Raw genomic sequence first — 20640 nt, forward strand, 5'->3', positions numbered from 1 at the left:
TTTGTTTCAAGCAGGAAAGTACAAAATTCAGAAGACATTGTTATAGAGATGCAAGAGATAAACAAAGACACGTTTGCCACCCAATGTTATTGGATAAACACGCTCTCAACATCAATACATAAAATAATAATGAAGAATTTACATTTAGCAGCATCCCTACAAGCTGCTCTTCATTTGATCTATGGAGATAACATTTATTAATAAAGAGGGATTGTATTTCAACCCATGATTGGATTGCGTGTGATTGTGTCTGGGGTTTGGGGCCCCCAGTGGTGCCCCCTGCTGGTTACAACCTGAACTCACAAAATAAAAAAGGAATGTGAGCAGGACAGACGAGAGAGAAAATACAAACAGGAGTAAATCAAGGAGATAAGCGTGGAGTGACAGTTGAGAGAAATCATGAGATTGAGCTGGTATAGTGGACAGGAGGCACAGCAGTTGGTGGCCCCGCCGGGAGCAAAAGGAACAGTGCTCCAGGGGCAGGTCATTCCTGTTGAGCTTTTGGAGGAAGAGGAGTAGGAGCTGCTGATTGCTTTCTGGGTCATCTTATGGATGCTGAAGGATGACGTTTGGTGTCCCAGTGTGTTACCGGCTGAGGTGGCTGGGATAAAAGCCAATAACTGATGACCATGCTTGCTGACAGCCCAGGACAGGAAGCAGAGGAGACATGAAAGAGGGGCCCAGGAAGAGAGGCAGACAATCCGATATTTAACTCTGTATTTTAACCTTGATTTGAATATTTGTTTGGATTTATGTATTGATTGATTTTATCTTCCACTTGTTTTATAGATTTGTTATTTATTAAACTGCACCACACTTTTGTCCACACACTGCTTTATGCTTTGTGAATAAACTGCACTAAGCAGAAGACAGATAACACCAAGACGGCTGGCATCCGGGGTATCACACCTGGCACTGCCATGTATTTCAATTTATAACCCTAGAGACGTCACAAAAACCCATTATGACGTCATTCCTGGTTTCCAACAGACATCTCTACACAACTTCTTAAATGTGTCACTGAGATACTGACTTACCTGACATGTGCCCATTTGCCTTTGCTGCAAATTTAGACGACGGGCTGGGTTTGTCCACATGGAACAACTTCATGTCATCTTCATCGAGAGCTATGTCTCCCCAGAAAGCAACTGTCAAAAGAGAAAAAGGCAGGTGTGCACATCAGAAACTTGCTTAGAACAGGCCACTGAATGCATTTTCTTTCCATAAGGTGAACTTGCCAAGTAGCACAGGTTAATCGGCTCCCTCTAGAACACCGAAAGGCGAGGCAGTGCTGTGGGTGCTACAGTACCCCTATTGGTTGGGATAATAGCTAAGAATTAGTACTGCTGGACTTCCGTAAGAGCTAAGCTGGGCTCTAACCCAAGTCCCTGTGGGTTACACAGGACATGAAATGTATTAAATTCTATGGAAAAAACATTTGTTCTTTGCTTCTTTGGACTGGCGGACTGTGTCCTCTTTAACTCCATAACTGTCATCTCTGATATCACTTGTCCATCACTAATCACACACACGACACCTTCCCCAAGTTTACTCATTTTCAATGAACAGCAGCAGCAGTACAGGTGGCGTATGGGCTGTCAGAATGTGAAGCGTGTGAAGAAGAACGTAATTTGTTGTGTTATTGACAGCTGTTCAGAAATGACTCGTCTTACAGTAGATTCCAGTTCTAGTCAAAGCGACTTTGCTCAAACAGTACACTCTAACACTGCTTCTAAATGTTGCTATTAATTTTAATATAGCAGGTGTTAAGTGTCAGACTGGATGGAATGGTATCTTGACTGAGGTCAGGAATGATGTCCTACCCAGCTGAGATGGATGGCGAGCAGGGATGGAGACACAACCTGGCCAGGATGGTCCTTGAATTCTGCCCCAGAGCAGGATGAGAGGCAAACAGATTTCAGGAACAATTTGTCCTCCAGCACACCAGGTGGCAGTATTCCTCTGACAGACACCTAGCTTGGATACCCACAGGGGGTCCCCGGGACTTGTAGTATGGAAGGGCAGTCGGGTTCCTTGGGAACTGTGTGTTTGGTGGCAGGCTATGAAGAATGCATCTATGTATTGTGTAGAATCAGAATTCACTTTATTGGTTTGGTATACTAATGTGTACTAGGAATTTGTCTTGATAGAGTTGGCACAACATACAAAAACAACACAGAATACAAAAGATAAATATAACAAGATAAAATATGATGCAGCAAACCAGGGCAATACAAAAAATAAAGAAAGAGCAGGATTAAAATGTCCAGGCAGTCTGGTGTGAAGGTATACAGAGACACTGAGTGGAAGCTCAGACCTGATTGTTCGGGTGACGTGTTGTTTTAGCTTTCACTTCACAAAGACATTTGCCAGAGGGAAGTGTTTCGAACAGGTGATGTCCTGAGTGAGTTGGATCAGCAATGGTCTTTGTGGCCCTCTTCTTACCCTGGACTCATACCGACTGGACTTGAATGTGTGGAAGGTTACAGCCTATGGCCTTAACACAGGCTTTAATGATCGGCTTTCTCCTGAACAGAGGCGGCACTACAGCAGACAGTTAGAGATGAGGTCAAAATGGACTCCATGATGGTCATGTAGAACTGGACTGATATGGCTTGAGGGATATTGAAGTTCCTCAGCCGACACAAAAAGAGCATTCTGATGGGCTTTCATAATAATGCATGTGATGTTCTTGTCCCACGTAAGGTTCTGTGACAGTACAGTGACCAGAAACTTAAGTGACTCTGTCATCCAAACAGTTGAGCCATTCATACAAGTGATAGGCGAGCGGGTGACTGTTTCCTGAAATCTGTGGTCATCTCCTGAGTTTTATTAATGTTAAGGATCAAATTATTTTGGCTGCACTACAATGTCAGATTTTCCACCTCTTATCTTTATATGGACTCACTATTGTTTGAAATGAGGCCTATTGGTATTATGTCATCTGCAAATTTAAAAAGTTTGACAGACAAATCGCCAAACGCACAGTCATTTGTATAAAGTGAGACAAGTAGTGGGGAGATGCACCAGTAGGGCTGTGCCACATCATATTGTCCACAGTAACACCAGTATAAATTTGTATGTAATAAAAAAATGTGATCTCTTGAGATATCACAATACAGTAATCCCTCCTCGATCGCGGGGGTTGCGTCCCAGAACCCCCCGCGATAGATGAAAATCCACGAAGTAGAAACCATATGTTTGTATGGTTATTTTTATATATTTTAAGCCCTTATAAACTCTCCCACACTGTTAACATTATTAGAGCCCTCTTGACATGAAATAACACCCTTTAGTCAAAAGTTTAAACTGTGCTCCATGACAAGACAGAGATGACAGTTCTGTCTCACAATTAAAAGAATGCAAACACATCTTCCTTTTCAAAGAATGCGTGTCAGGAGCAGAGAATGTCAGAGAGAGAGAGAGAGAGAAAAGCAAACAATCAAAAAATCAATACGTGCTTTTGGGATTTTAAGTATGCCGAAGCACCGCGATAAAGTGGCATTTTGTAGAGGAGCGTCCATGTCCTCTGTGCAAACAGCCCCTCTGCTCACACCCCCTCCGTCAGGCGCAGAGAACGTCAAAGAGAAAGTGAGAGAGGCAGAGAAAAGCAAACAATCAAGCACCGCGCGGGAAGCACATCATATATCATTGAGGAGTTTTATTTAATACGTAATACATGCTCTGATTGGGTAGCTTCTAAGCCATCCACCAATAGCGTCCCTTGTATGAAATCAACTGGGCAAACAAACTGAGAAAGCATGTACCATAAATTAAAAGACACATTGAACCAGCGAAAAATCTGTGATATATATTTAGATATGCTTACATTTAAAATCCGCGATGGAGTGAAGCCGCGAAAGTCGAAGCACGATATAGCGAGGGATCACTGTATAGCAAGCAATACCAAGATGCATTTATGTTCCCTAGTGCGCACAACAATGACACAAGCCCAACCATGTCTGAGAAGGAGGGCAGCACGTCAGCTTCTGACGATGACTTAGTAACTAAAAAGGGAGCTACTTCAACAGTATGGAAATGATTTGGCTACAAGAGGTCAAACCTCCAACAAAGCACAATACTTACCTGTTACCGCTAAAGGTAGAAAAACAAATTTGTTTCGCCACTTCAAGCAAAAACACACCATTCAGTAAAAGCAGGCTATGAAAGCATGTGAGGAGATACTAGCAGCTGGTGATGTGTGCCCAAAAAGTGAACAAATGAGTCAACCAAACATCTCTGGAGCACTCTCTACTCTAAACAGAGACTGAAGCAGTTACATACTACTGGGCAGTGGGTGGAGTTCAAAATGTTACGAAGAGAGAGAGAGCTCAAGTAGAAGGGACGGAGGGAGGCCAGAGGATGGTGTGAGAGAGACGGTCCACCGAGAACGTTGGCAAGTTCACTTGCACAGAGCACAGGGACTTGCATGCAGACAAAGGGACGTGGCTATCAAGATGCAGGACAGAAGAACGGTGTCATCTACCCCTAGGGAGGAAGAGACAGTTTCACCAGAGAGATGTTGGTTGTAGGTGCAGTGAGAGATAGAAGACTAGCAAGAGGGCCGATCGAAGCTGGCAGACCAGAAGTGAGGCGAAACTGGGTTGTCGTAGCAACACGAGGCACCCGAAAGTGAAAGAGAATGCTCACTCCACGAGGAAGAGACGCCGATAGGGATTCAGCAAGTTAGTAAGACTTCTGTTGGGAAACAAGCGGTCGGATGAACACAGTGTTTTACTGGGGCAGTTGGAAGACAAATTGTTGTGGTTACACTGTGCAACTTGGACTTCGCACCGCCAAAGGCTGAAACCTCTACTGTTACATTTCAATGAATTTTAGAGTGCAGACTATGTGCTCTTATTTTAAAAGGTTTTCACGCCTGATATTTTTTTTTAGATTCCTATTTGCTTTTATATTCTTGATAGATTTCAGACAGTCTGGTGTAAAATAAGTTACCGTTTTTGTTGAAATTGCTGTCGTGTTTTTCATTGTGTTTACTCAACTCCCAATTTAAAGAAACTTGTGTACTATTATCTTTAAATTCTAAAAGGTTCTTAAATGTTAAGGTCTAGTTTAAGAATTTTATTAATAAACTTTTCAGCTTTTTAAAATTTTAGATTAGATTACCTATAAGTGTGACCAGACGCCCATCCCATAATCTGAAGCTCTTGTCTGTCTGCCAGCAGGATGGCTACTTAACTCTTAAAGGGTTTACTTGTACAGTTCCAGCACTGACATTCTAACTTATCTCAATTTATGGTACTGTATATCCATTTTAGGTTTAGACAAGAAATCAGAGGCAATGCAACAGTTCCAACGCTGATATTCTACCTCATTTGATGATAATCCAAAAAAAAAAAAAGATGCAAGGCAACTGTTACTTGACAGAATTTTAATTTTATTTTCCTAAGCTGTGATTGTGTACACTTTGACTGAAGGTTTGTCTGGATTGCTGCTGTTTGCTTACATTTGTACTTAAAATTTGAGGTCAATTTTATTCTGTGACAATTAGTGCTGACCAGTGAATTTCGCCCAAGCATTATTTGTAACGAATTCAGTACATTCATGTTCGCTCTTTTTTAGTAAATTATTTACTGATAATTTGGCCGGTTTAAGTGAACTTTTTTCCCCCAGCGCCCCATAATGCTTTGTGAGACCAGCATGATATCCCCCAGAGCTGCAACAGCAAACATTGAATGCCGATCATTTGCATTACAGACTCTGTGGGACTTAGTTAGTGGTAGAACAGATAAGTAAATAATGCAAGTTCTCAAAATGCTTATTTTTATGAAAAATATACAGCATAAATAACAAGTTCTCTCTGCTTTTTTGCCAAATGAGCAGGTTGCACTGCTTCAATCATGACATGAAACTTTGCATTTTCTACCTTTAAAAGACCTACGTACTTTTTCTGACTTTTGACTGCTTTGATTTGATGAAATCTATGAGTGCACGTCTCTGACTGCGTTCTTTCGTCTTTGATCTAATGAAGGTGCGGTGGTGCAGTCGTTGGAACTGCTGTCACACAGCTCAGGTCACCTTTTTGGTCACAACAATTGGTCCGCTATAGTTGGCAGACATTTCCCAAGCCCTTAGGGACACTTTAAAGATGATTGCACCATTATAATTCAGTCAAATCTACTTCAGTTAGTCCTTCCCCGTTGACTTCAAAGTATTTCGACGAGTTTGATGATATTTGCAAACACTCCTGTGATTTCTCCGAACTTGAGGCAAAGTAAACACCGTGGAGTTCGCACCTCACTAGTGACCATATTGTGCAGTCTCCTGATTAGTTACATGGTTAAATTAATTTAATTATTGTTATTGTTAAACTAAAGTGTTAAGCAATTCCATTATACTTTTACTTAAGATTTCCAGGGAAAACGGTACCTAGGCTACTTTTATGCTTACAATTGACTTGACCACAGTAGAGAAACTGTGCTGGTTAAAGTTGTAAATGACTTGCGAGCTAATGCGGACAGAGGCTGTTTATCTGTTCTTGTTCATTTAGACCCGAGTGCAGCATTTGACACCACAGACCACAGTATTCTTATAAATCGCCTTAGTCAGTGGGTGGGCCTCTCTGGCAGTGTCTTAAATTGGTTTCAGTTGCACTTAACAGGTAGAAAATTCCTTGTTAGTTGTGGTGATAATACTTCAGTGACCCATGATATTGTATATTGAGCACTACAAGGATCAATTCTGGGCTGACTACTCTTTTTGATCAACGTCCTTCCATTTGGTCAAATTATCTCAAAGCACAAACTGAGCTACCACAGCTAAGAAGATGAAAGATAGCTTTATTTATTGATCGCGCCTGATGACCCTGACTCTCTTAGCTCTCTGATCCTGTGTCTTAGCAGTATTTCTGATTGGATGGCTAGTAACTTTCTCAAACTAAATAATGAAAAAAATAAATACATTTTACTGATTGGCAAGTATGAACATAGTGAGGCTATCAGAAATAAGCCTGATCGCTTAGGCTTAAAAGTCAAAGTAGAGGTAAAGAATTTAGGGGTAATCATTGATTCTGACCTAAACTTTAAATCACATATTAATCAGATTACTAAGGCTGCATTTTTCACTTAAGGAATACAGTAAAGGTTAGACCTTTTATAACTTTAGAAGATGCTGAAAAATTTGTTCATGTGTTTGCTTTTAATCAACTAGATTACTGTAATGGACTCCGAACAGGACTACCTAAGACAGATATCAATTGTTTGGAATTAATGCAGAATGCAGCAGTCAGCATCTTAACTAGGAAAGATAATCTGAGCTCACCAGCATCGTCACATTGATTACCCGTGTCTTTCAGAATTGACCTTAAAATACTACTAACAGTTTATAAAGTCGTAAATAATCTCGTCCCATCCTATATTTTGTCGTAGAATTATAATTGCTTATAATTCCAAGAGCCAAGCTTAAAGGAAGTTGTGGTGTGGCCTTTTGCTGTTATGTGCCTAAAATCTGTAATACGTTACTGATAGAAATTTGCCAGGCTAATTCTGTTAAACATTTAAAAAATAACTGCTAAAATCCCATTATTTTAAAATGTTTTTTTCGTAGCTACATTTCAGTCGTATTCCTGATAGACCGTATCGGTGTAGAATTATATTCTTCAGGAATCTGCAATCTTTACTAATCCCCAAATTTTATTCTGTGACAATTAGTGTTGATTAGTGAATTTTGCCCAAGCATTATTTGTAACTAATTAGGTACATTCACGTTCGCCCTTTTTCAATAAATTATTTACTGATAATTCGGCCGGTTTAAGTGAACTTTCTTCCCCAGCGCCCCATAATGCTTTGCGAGACCAGCATGACATCCCCCAGAGCTGCAACAGCAAACATTGAATGCCGATCATTTGCATTACAGACTCTGTGGGACTTAGTTAGTGGTAGAGCAGATAAGTAAATAATGCAAGTTTTCAAAATGCTTATTTTTATGAAAAATATACAGCATAAATAATGTGTCTTTCAGAATTGACTTTAAAATTCTCTGCTGTTTTTGTGGTTCTTATGTGCTGGTGATCTGCACCACCACCACCTGATCAAGGCACCATGCAGCCATTCGCACTGATGGAATGAAGGAGGATGTCTCGGCTGTCCACGAGACCAACTTTATCAAATCCTATCATGTGAAGTATGAAAACTAACAGCTTTGATTTATGAACATTTATGTTAGGTAGAATGCCCAGTGGGAGCTTCATTGGTCTTTTGGCCTTGGAGCCCCTGCAGATTTTGTTTTTTTTCTCCAGCCAAATTGGAGTGTTTTTGTTTTTTTCTTATATGACTGGCCATTTGACCCTACCTTGTTTTGTTATTATTTATTCTTTAATATTATTGCCTTATCTTAATTGTTTTTCTTTTTAATAATCTTATTGTAATCATTCCATAAAAATCTATCAATTTTTACAAAAATAGGATTGAGATTGAAAAACAAGTCGACCCCCACCCCTGAGAGAGAGAGCATGGCCAACGGGGTAAAACTTAAGGCTTGTAAACATACCTAAATTGATGAGTTTAATAGACCAATAGAGATGAATGGAGAAGAAAAAGAAATGAGGAGATAATTGCTTCCTCTGTGCTTTACAAACTTATTCTAAAATATTATTGACTAGCAAAATACCCGCGCTTCGCAGTGGAGAAGTAGTGTGTTAATGAAGTTATGAAAAAGAAAAGGAAACATTTTAAAAATAACGTAACATGATTGTCAATGTAATTGTTTTGTCACTGTCATATGTATATATATGTATATATATATATATATATATATATATATATATATATACCTTGTACCTCCTCCAGACCGCGAGGGGGCGTCCGTACTGGTTACGCTGGTGGCCTTGGGTAGAGGGCATGGAAGCCCAGCCCTGTAGGGGCCCGTGGCCACCGCCAGGCGGCGCCCCACTTCCAGACCATCATCTGCCACATCAGGCCAAGGCAGGGGCCCGGCCGGGACGCCCAGGAGGACTGGAGGAGGGCCTGTACCTCCACCAGACCACTGGGGGTGTCCGCCCTGGTTATGTTGCTGGCCTCGGGTAAGAGGCATGGAAGCCCAGCCCTGTAGGGGCCCGTGGCCACCCCGCTGCCTGAACAGCCCTGGAGCCCAGCACTTCCGCCACACCAGGAAGTGCTGGGGGGAAGACGACCGGGGACACCGGACGGCTTCGGGCGCAGCCGGCACTTCCGCCACACAAGGGCTTTTCTGCGGAGGAGTGCCGGAAGCAGCTGGAGCCCATCCGGGTTCCCATAAAAGGGGCCGCCTCCCAGCAGTCGTGGCGAGAGTCGGGAGGAAGGAAGACGGAGCTAGAGCGAGGACGGGAGGCGGCCAGGAGAAAAAGACAAAAGGACTGTGTGGCCTGGACATTTGGGGGATCGGTGCTGGAGGCACTGGGGTGTGACTGCACGGTAGACTTTGTACATAGTAGTTGTAAAATAAACAGTGTGTGGTGAAATTATGATGTCCGTCTGTCTGTGTCCGGGCCAGCTATCACAATATATATATAGCACCAAGGCTTCGCGGCAAAGTACTGCATTAAAAGTTTTATTAAGAAGAAAATTAAACCTTTTTAAACTGAGGGAAAATATGCCAATAATTATTTGTTAAGGATCTCTTTGTATACCACATTGTGAGTTCGGCCCTCCAGTTGTAATATGACCAAGCTGTGTGCTGAGCTTACTCTTGAGCATGCAACGTACAGTTGGCCATGTGAACAGTAATCTTGTTTCAAATCTCACAGCTTGGATTGCTGCTGTCATAATCGGTTTGAGTTTCATGGTTTGTTTCAATTATGACAGTATTTGCAGGACTTGTTGTGTTGAAGTGACATTCGGCATCTGTCAAGCGTTGTAAGCATACAACCGGTTTCATCGATAACATTCACATCCAGCTTTTGAGAGTTTAAACATTCATAAACATCAAAGTGTCCACTACTGAAATCGTCACCTGTGAATCTAAGATGTTTAAGAGGCATTGGCGGTTGTCGAAAGGTGTAAAATATTTGGCCATTTCAGTACACTTGAAAGCAACAACCGAACAATTCAGCGGAAGCCATCAACTCACATGCAGATCCATAGGTGAAGGGCTTAAGCATTTCACTCTTCTAGTGCTCCTGTGTAGTATAATTATCTCCTGTACCGTCATCAGTCCACACCTTGAACCTGTCCCAGTCATTCAATACATAAGACACAATGTTCCTCCGGATATCAAGAGTGAGCCTGATATGGCCGTGCAATATGTAACAAAGAGAATGGAAAAGGTAGGTGCCATCTCCGGGCATGGAAACCACTCTGTAAGTGACAGTTCTATGATCGATGGTGATCACCTCGATAGACATGTTAATGCGGGTATGGTTGAAATGATAAAGGAAATGGGTACCTGAACAATGTAAAGTAAGTCTAAAATACCTACACAATAACTATAATTAAAATAAACGAACAATAAAACAGCGGAGAGCCGTGGATTAAACAAAAAGGCTGTAGTTATCAGCAGGGAGACGTGAATCCCGTGGCGAAGCAAGGAAGGGAATGTAGAGACCGGAGCGACGGACGGCCTTATATAGGCAGGCAGCCAACAACGTGGGAGGTGTTGGGATGGGGAACCCAACGGCGCCTTACACGGTGACCGAGCTGCAGGCTATGGACGTATATATGTACATAAGTAGGATTCAGTTAGCGTTGGGAACCCGTGTACCAAATTTCTTGAAGATGGGCCCATAAGTAACAAAGACTGTTGAAAAGTTCAATATGGCGGCTGACAGTGGCATCATACCACCAAAATAAGAACGTACATTGGATTCAGTTATTGCAGGGAAGCCGCCTACCAAATTTCGAGAAGATGGGGCCATGAATAAGAAAGTTCAATATGGCGGACGTTGTTGACTGTTATGACCGTTACGTGTAAATTTTAAATGAAACCTGCTTAACTTTTGTAAGTAAGCTGTAAGGAATGGGCCTCCCAAATTTAAGCCTTTTACCTACACGGGAAGTTGGAGAATTAGTGACGTTTTGAAAAAGTTCAACAGTGGCATCGTACCATCAAATAAGTACCAAATTTCAGCCTTCTGCCTACAAGTCGGTTTGATGTTTAGGCAGCTGACAGTGGCGTCATACCACGGAAAAGCCACCTACCAAATTTCGTGAAGATGGGGCCATAAATAAGAAAGTTCAACATGGCGGACGTTGTTGACCGTTATGCGTAGAATTTCGAAATGAAACCTGCTTATGAAGCTGTAAGGAATGGGCCTCCAAAATTTCAGCCTTTAGAATTTCGAAAATGAAACCTGCTTAACTTAAGAAAGTTCAACATGTTGTGCGAGTAAGCGTTTCGTGTAGAATTTCGAAATGAAACCTGGAATGGACCTGCCAAATTTCAGCCTTCTACCTACACGGGAACTTGAAGAATTAGTGATGAGCCAGTCAGTCAGTCAGTCAGTCAGTCAGTGAGGGCTTTGCCTTTTATTAGTATAGATATATATAAGCCAAATACCTCTGACTCGCTCATCACGAAAATGCCCAAACCAATTTCAAATAGTATAAAACATCAGTTTTCCACTGACTTAAAAGAGAAGAGTTAGGATTCTTCCAGTTTAGCAAAATAAGTCTGCGTGCAAGAAGTGTAGTGAATGCAATCACAGTTTGTTTTTCTTTTCTTGCAACTTTCTCTTTGTCATCTTATAAAGCACTTTGAGCTACATTCTTGTATGAAAATGTGCTATAGAAATAAATGTTATGCTGTGTCGCTGTATACAATGCTGTGTCACTACTATTGTGTTGCTGCTGCTGCCATCTTGTGGCAGTAGATTCACACTTTGAATTAGGTAGTCTGTCATCAATGACTGTAGATCATTGGAAAAGAAGGATGGAAAATGTCCTTCATTTTGTTTGCACTAACAAATGCTGCTGCCTGCAAGCTGCAATCTATATATACAGTATATACAGTAATCCCTCGCTATATCGCGCTTCGACTTTCGCGGTTTCACTCTATCGTGGATTTTAAATGTAAGCACATCTAAATATATATCACAGATTTTTCGCTGGTTCGCGGATTTCTGCAGACAATGGGTCTTTTAATTTATGCTACACTTACAGAATATAAGAAAAGAACGGCAGGGTCAGTTTGTTTGCCCTGTTGATTTCATACAAGAGCATCTTGACGCTGATTCAAATAGGCGGATGGCTTAGAAGCTACCCAATCAGAGCATGTATTACATATTAACTAAAACTCCTCAATGCTATAAGATATGCATCCACAGGGAGCCAGTGAGCTTGATTGTTTGCTTTCGTCTCTTGCAGCTCTCTCTGTGATATAAGATTAGAAGGGCACCCTCTAATCTATGCGACATTCTCTGCGCCTGATGGAGGTGCTGTTTGCACAGAGGCTGTTTGCTTAAAAGATACTGAGAGCTTGATTGTTTGCCTCTAAAAAATGCCGCTGTTATACTGCGGCCGGTGCTCGGCATATTTAAAAGCACAAAAGCACGTATTGATTTTTTGATTGTTGCTTTAATCTCGCTCTCTCTCTCTGACGTTCTCTGCGCCTGACGGAGGAGATGTGAGCAGAGGGCTGTTTGCACAGAGGCTGTTTGCTCAGAAGATACTAACGCTCCTCTAAAAATGCCGCGCAAACTTAAAAGCACACGTATTGATTTTTTGATTGTTTGCTTTTCTTTGCGAGCGATCTCTCTCTCTCTCTCTCTCTCTCTCTTTGAAATTCTCTGCTCCTGAAGAGAAGAAGATCTATTTGCATTCTTTTAATTGTGAGAAAGAACTGTCATCTCTGTCTTGTCATGGAGGACAGTTTAAACTTTTGACTAAAGGGTGTTATTTCATGTCTAGAGGGCTCTAATAATGTTAACAGTGTGGGAGAGTTTATAAGGGCTTAAAATATATAAAAATAACTACACAAACATATGGTTTCTACTTCATGCGATTTTGTCTATCGGGGGTTCTGGGGATTACTGTATATATATATATATATATATATATATATATATATATATATATATATATATTTATATATATAGTGGGAGATGGCCAGTTGTTCATCCCGGCCAATAACCCCCGGCCGCTAGATGGAGCCCTCCCTGTAGCATGGAAGTGCCCAGAAAACTAGTGGGGAATTCTGGACCATGGAGTTTTTATTCCCGACCCTGCTGGACACCATGGGGCCCACCAGAGGACGCTGCAGGGAGGCTCAAGGACTTACATGTGACCTATAACCCGGAAGTGCGTCTTAATTACCGCGACAGAGGAAATGACGTACTTCCAGGATGAAGGAGAGTTTTCATCCGACCCGGTCACGGACTATAAAAGACGATGGGAAACCCCAGACGAGTGAGCTTAGCTGGGAGGAAGGGTGGCTAAGTGTCTGGGAGGGGAGGATTGTGGATCTATTAATTTTTGTATGAGTAGTGTGGAGTGGAGGGTGCTTGGTGCACGTAATTGTTATAATAAAAATAATTATTGAACTTTTACCTGGTGTTTGGCGTGGTACCTGAGGGTTCAAGGGAGCGATAGCACCCCCTACTGCTACAATACACACATATACATACATACATACATACATACATACACAGGCCCGTCGCGACAAGGCAGGCAAACCAAGCAATTGCTTGGGGCCCCGAGCTGGCCTGGGGCCCCAAGACAACGACTGGTTAAGAATAAAATGCAGCGACAAACTGTGTGAGCGCCCCATTGATAGTGAATGCAGTAAAGTGCAATGACACTGTTATCGGGATCCCCCTCAAGGGGGCCCCCCTCGCTGACAGTAGCCAGCCAACCACGCGATATCTGCTGCCAGCAAAATACAAAACTTCCTCAGCAGTCATGAAGCGGAATTATGCTTCAGGAAGCCAAAAAAGAAAGAAGAGAAAGGAAGAGGAGGATAAGAAAAAACAAGACAGTGGTAAGTGATAAATTACACACATAAAATAGCTCTACTTGTCTTGTACGAATGGTGCAATTTTGCAGCAGGTAGGCTAGCAGAAATATGTACTGTATGGCTATGCCGTGGTTCCTTTGCGTGCGTGCGTGTGTGCGGGGGGCCTCCATGTCCATTTTGCTTGGGGCCCCCAAATTCCTTCAAACAGCCCTGTACATACATACATACATACATATATATATATACTAGCAAAATACCCGCACTTCGAAGCGGGGAAGTTGTGTGTTAAAGAAGTAAAGAAAAAGAAAAGGAAACACTTTAAAAATACCGTAACATGATTGTCAAAGTAATTGTTTTGTGTATTTGGAGGCAGCATCACGAAGTTGTTTTCGTCTAGCTGCATCAGAAAATGTATCACGACATCTGACACGCCTCCTTTTTACTGTTTTTCTCACAGCTTGGATTGCTACTGTTATAATCGGTTTGAGTTTACATATATAAAAGTTTCTTGCTACAGCAATTTTAACTCCGTTACAAAGTGATCCAAAGTCTCGTTTATACCTCGTGTCTTCTCAGTAAACTTGTATGTCGCGAATACCGTCATTTGCCATAGGCATGACAAACGGCAGCGGGAGTGTGTCTATAAACTTAATGTAAACTTACGGTTCACGTCGTGCTTTGTTTCCGCAGCAGCTATACTTATGAATATGTTTGTATTTATGAATACGCTTGTATGCATCACTTGCTTCATAATCTTTTTCTGCCTTCTTAATTGTCAAATGGCGTTTTTTGTTCAGCATTGTTTGGAGGTCTTCCTTGTTCTCTATGTACTTACGTAGGAGGCGTGATGATGTCACACGAAACTCCGCCCCCCACGGCCATCCAGCTCAACTCCATTACAGTATATGGAGAAAAATTAGCTTCCAGTTATGAACATTACGTGTAAAATTTCGAAATGAAACCTGCCCAACTTTTGTAAGGGAGCTGTAAGGAATGAGCCTGCCAAATTTCAGCCTTCTACCTACACGGGAAGTTGGAGAATTAGTGATGAGTCAGTGAGTGAGTGAGTGAGTGAGTGAGGGCTTTGCCTTTTATTAGTATAGATATATATAAGCCAAATACCTCTGACTCGCTCATCACGAAAATGCCCAAACCATGAGGACTTGAAATTTGGAATGTAGGTTACCCTTGGTCCATAGGTGCTCGCTAAGAAATGGTTTTAAAAATTTTGTGGTCCAAGTGCGATATTTCTTATAGTTTTTTAGACCGGTTTGTATGCCTGTCTGCTTTTCCCGAGAGAACTACTTAATGGATTTAGGATTTTTTTTATAATTTGCTTGAACATTCTGTTGATTTTGTGACTTTCTTATTGCGCTAAGTATCATAGTTCAGTTGTGGTACCGATTTATTATCCTGAATCCGAGAGAGACTCATCAGGCTGCGAGGAGGGGGACGGGACCCTCCTCACTCACGTGTCTGCCTCGGGGCATAACCTTAACTCCGCTTAAGTTAGCGAACGAGAGAAGTACTTAACGGATTTAGATTTTTTTTTTTTCTATAATTTGCTTGAACATTCCAGTTTATTTTGCGACTTCTTTCATTGTGGTAAGAATCACAGTTGGCTTGCAGGAGCGATACAGAGGCTACGGGCCAAGGGAAGGGGGAAGAATGTCGTCAGGAGTAGACAGCTGAGCCGGGCCCTCCTCACGGTCCTGTTTCACTAATACGCGGGCGAAGCCAAGGGGGATGGCTAGTCACCAATAAAACGATGTTCAGTATTTTTTCTTATCATAAATATCATCATCTCAAATTTCCTTGAAAGCTGGGCTATAATTTTGAGGCTATATCAGCCACCCTTCTGCACCAGTACTAAGGGCTGACGGGTCAGACGTGTGTACCCATCCGCAAGTGTCCTGTTCCTATTTGTGATCCAATGGCATATTGAATTGGGCAGGTTGAACTGGGTGAGTTTCTTCTTACTGTATTGAAAAAAGAACTAAAGTCCATAAACAGGATCCTAGCTTATCAAGGTGTTGGAAAATAAATCTCGGACCGGTGGTCTCTGTATGCAAACTAAAATGGATGCTTCCGGCACAGAAACAATGACATTGGAAATACTCCCGGGCTCAAGAAAAAAGGAACAATCTCCACTCATTGGGTTGCATAACGCTCAAGGGAGAGGAGTAGTAAAGGAGACGGAGGTGCTTATTTAATCATTTAGTATTTGTATATGTGATACAGGACTGCCTTGAATCTGTGCAAGAGACACGTCTGTAGTAAACACCTGGTATCTGGGGCACACTAGTGTCCACACAGGGTTAGGATAAGTTTATGGCTAAGGAAAATGACTGGCAACAGGCATTGGCACACTGATCCCACAAATAAACTCTTATTTAAAGTCATATGTCCCCCATACAATTAAATATAAAAATTGGGTTGGGTTGGTACATCAAGCGTGGGGTTTTATATTAATTTCTGACAAATTGGGTTATGCTCCCCTTAAAGTGTCAGTCTGTCACTCTCTAACCCGCTTAGGGGTTTTGGAGCTAAATGGAGAACACACAGACTCCATACAGGGGGGACCTGGGATGCAAACCCTGGTCTCTTTACTGTGAGTCAGCAGCGCTACCTCTGCATCACCTTGCTGCCCCCATTAAAGTGTTTACTTTGTATTTCAATACAAATCAGTAAGTCATTATCTAACCCACTAAGTCCTGAACAAGGTCATGGGGGGTCCGCAGGAGCCTATCCCAGCTATCATAGGCCATAAGGCTGGAATAAACCGTGGAGAGGGCGCCAGTCAATCGCTGGGCAAACACACACACATACCTCAACTACACACTAACACACTAAGGCCAAGTTGGGATTGCCAGTTCAACTAACCTGCATGTCTTTGGACTGTGGCAGGAAACCGGGGCATCCAGAGGAGACACGGGGAGAACATGCAGACTCCATGCAGGGAGGAACGCAAACCCTAGTCTCCTTACTACGAGGCAGCAGCACTACCACTGTGCCACCATGCTGCCCATTTCAATACAAATTTGATCATAAAAAAAAAAATTGCAAACTTTTCTGAAAGCATGTTTTCATTTTGGATTATTGAGTGTATAGTGATAGGCAGAAATGGCAAATGTAACCATTTAAAATTATGTCTACAGTACCATAGATTGTGCAGAAAGTGAAGTGGGTCTGAACACTTTCTGACTCCACTGTACATGACAACAGTCAAATCAAAATGTCCTGCTATGAATGAGATTGGCAGCGGGCGTGAATATTCTTCCTGTGCCTGTGTTTTACTTCTCCAGGTACACAGATTTTTAGCACACATCCCTAAGATATGAAAGTTAGATTGACTGACAGCTCAAAACTGGTCCCAGTGGAACTGACTGCCCATCACAAGGTGGGCTCCTTGCTCAAGGCTGGTTCCTGCTTTGCACTCAGCACTAACAGGAAAAGCATCAGACACTCACAACCCTAAACTGAAGTAAGTAGCTTTGAAAGGGCATGAACAGACAACTTTTTACTTCCAATTTTACTTACCAATAAAGGTGAGAAATTGCGACGCCAAGAAATTACAAACAAAGCAAAACGAAAACCTCTGGTTGCAGACGTTGGGGTGCCTGACATTCAGAATGTAGCACCATCATGGCTAAATGAAGCTTCTAAACAATACCACATTGTACGCCTTCCCCACCCCACTGTGTACCATCATTATTGAGCCCTTCTTTAACGATGCACTCTCATATGTACGAAATGCTTTTAAAAAGGCAAAGGTCAACCCATTCAAGTGACCTGCTCAGCCAGAGACCTGCCATTGTGTGCCAACAGGTGAAAAGAATAGGCCAGCCTTGACTTTCGCTTGATTTCATTTGACCCAAAAGAGAAATGGGCGAGCAAGCATGCAGCTTAATCCCTCGGTGTACAAAGGGAGCTTCACAAAGAAGAACTTGTCCTGTCTCAAGAGGGAGTCAAGTGGGGATTTCATGGGGGAAACTAGATAACTAAAGGAAATGAATGGCGTCAGCTGTGATTCCCACAGAGTGTGTGTCTGGAGGGCCCAAATGCACAGCTATTACTTGTCCAGCAGCTCCCTTAGGATCATTGGCCACTGGTGGAAAAGATTTTATTGTGAAGAAGAAATAAAAACACCTAGAATGGCAAACTGTTGGCTATTAGTACTAACCACGCTGATCTTTTCTTCTCAGTTTCCAACTTGTAACTGGAAGTGAGATGGAAACTAAATTAACTCTTCTGTCTTCATTATACTGTAGCTAAAATGACTAGACTAGTGTAACTGGAAAACATTTACGTACTCCCTTGTAGTTTTGTTGGCCACACCGCTGTCACTGGGAGTGTTTCCTCTCCCAGTTCTCTAACACAGGAGCTGGTCAAACTGGTGTAACTGCCACAGATTTCCTACCCTGTTTCCCTGGAACATATCTGGCCAATGTGGGAAAATTTGGAATTTGTTATGGCGGCAGACTGATCCCATTCCCTTCATACTGCCAGACCTTTACTTGTGAGGAAGCTAAAGTACTCCTTCTCTTCCTCTGTTACTGCAAGTTTAAGACGCTGAATATATTCAGGTCATCATCCAAATGTAATATTAAAGGGTACCCGAGTACACAAGTCACACATGCCTCTTTGGGGCTCTCGGGCACTGTCCTAGCCTGGCTTGCTTTATATTTAGTATCAAATTGATTTCTACATGTATAGAAATGTCCTGATAGGACTCCATCAATGTACTCAGAAGTTAAATATGGTGTCCTGCAGAGCTCAGTACTGAGACCTTTACTCTTTAACATTTATTTTCACATTTATGTAGACAGTACCCAGGTGTATTTTTCCTTGTAGACCACATAGCATTTGGTGTTCTTCATTAGTTGTGTCAGTGAGTTAAAAGATGGAAGGGAACAACTTGTCTCAGAATACTGAAAAAAAAACTAAAATGTTATTTATTGGGGGCAATAATCCTGACAGCATCAGGATTCTGTAACTTTATAACTCAGCTGGAATCACCTTCAGTTTTACTGAATCTCAGTCAATTTGGGTATTGCCTTTGATGCTAGTATGCCACATTACAAAACTATCCAAAACATGCATTTTTCATCTTAAAAATGTTGGAAACCTAGGACGTTTTCTTAATATACACGATACTGAGAAATTAATTCATGGATTCATTTCTAGTAGGGTTTACTATTGCAATGCATTACTCAACAACTGTTCGATTTGTTCATAATGTAGCATTTGGTTAATTTAAAATGCTGATGCAAGAATCATTACAAAAACCAAAAAGGTCAAACACATAACTCCAGTTCTCAAGGCCTCACTCTTGCTCCCAAGTTAATCTTAGGGTTGATTTCAAAATCCTTTTAACAACAATAATTTATTTCTATATAATTTTCATACAAACAATGCAGCCTAAAGTGCTTTACAAGATGTCAAAGAAATAGACACAAGCAAACAAAAACAAACTAAAATTAGATAAGAATAATAATACTGATGAGCGAACATTGCTGAGTTAATTTCCCTGGGAGTTCCTGGAAATGTTTGCAATATTTGCTGAAATTGGCGAACTGCATTAAAGTCAATAGGGAAGGACTAACTGAACTAGATATAACTGGATTATAATGGTGCAGTCATATTCAAAGTGTCCCTGAGAGGTACGGAAACATCCGCCAACTATACTGATCCGATTATTGTGACCAAAAGTTGGCCCTAGCTGTGCGGCAGCAGCGCCAACCACTGCACCTCCATAATATCAAAGAAGAAAGAATGTAGTCAGAGACGTGCAATCATAGATTTTGTCAAAACAAAGTGGAAATACTGAAATCATAGTCAAAAGTCAGAAAAAAAGATGTATTCGAGAAAATTAAAACTGGTATGTCATGATTGAAGCCGCTGGCTCATTCTATTTTTTGAAGTCATGCTGAAGGCTCTCCAAACTGTCTGCGTTGATCTTTTGCACTTTTTATTCTATCAAAAAGATAGAAATGTCTTGTAAATAGTAATAAATCTTTCATCAGGCTCCTTCAAGGTTTGTTTTTACTCTCGGCGTGCCACGTGGCTAATTATTATGCATACACAGGGCACATGCCTCCATCTCTTATATTGATGTGGAACTTGAAGATCGACCTGTAAATTTGGCCACAAGCATAGATAACTTGTCCCACAGAGTCTATAATGCAAATGATCAGCATTATATACCCTCGGGTTCCCATCAATGTTGGCTCTTACAGCTCCGGAGGACGTTGCACTGGCATCACAAAGCATTATGGGGCTCTGATATAAAATTCTCCTAAACCAGCCAAATTATCAGTCAATAATTCGACGAGCAAACACTGCAAGTTTACTGTGAATAACGCTTTGGCGAAATTCGCTGATCCAGCACTAATAATGAATAACTAGTGTACAAGGGAAAAATAAATAATACACGCTTATGCAAGAAAGAAAGATGATTAAAAGGAACAGAGTTCTTAAATTGTTTAAGTTTCTAAATGACGGACTGATAACAAGCTCAGTTGGCCAGAAAAAAAAAAAAAAAACACTCCAGTTAAGCTGGAGGAAAAAAAAATGGCTGGGGTTCCAGGCCAAAACAACTGTGCGCCTCCCACTGGGCATTCTGCCCAACATAAATGCTGTTAAGTTGTACTTTAGCATTTTAAGGCTTCATCTTACAGGATTTCACGCAGTACATCTTGTGGCAGGTTGGGGTATCCACTTACATTCAAAAATAACAGGTAACCGCACAGGACT

General features: G+C 41.6%; 1 protein-coding gene across 2 annotated transcripts in view; it reads right to left on the minus strand.

Moving 5' to 3' along the window:
* Positions 1 to 20640, minus strand: part of LOC120515924 (tolloid-like protein 2) — a 361663-nt gene that overhangs the window by 209283 nt on the left and 131740 nt on the right. For both annotated transcript variants that reach the window (XM_039737306.1, XM_039737298.1), the window contains exon 2: positions 1038 to 1148. In XM_039737306.1, the coding sequence (XP_039593240.1) occupies positions 1038 to 1148 (111 nt within the window). The remainder of the gene's footprint in view (positions 1 to 1037; positions 1149 to 20640) is intronic.

This window comes from Polypterus senegalus, chromosome 1, assembly GCF_016835505.1.
Source record: "Polypterus senegalus isolate Bchr_013 chromosome 1, ASM1683550v1, whole genome shotgun sequence".
Classification (NCBI taxonomy): Eukaryota; Metazoa; Chordata; class Cladistia; order Polypteriformes; family Polypteridae; genus Polypterus; species Polypterus senegalus.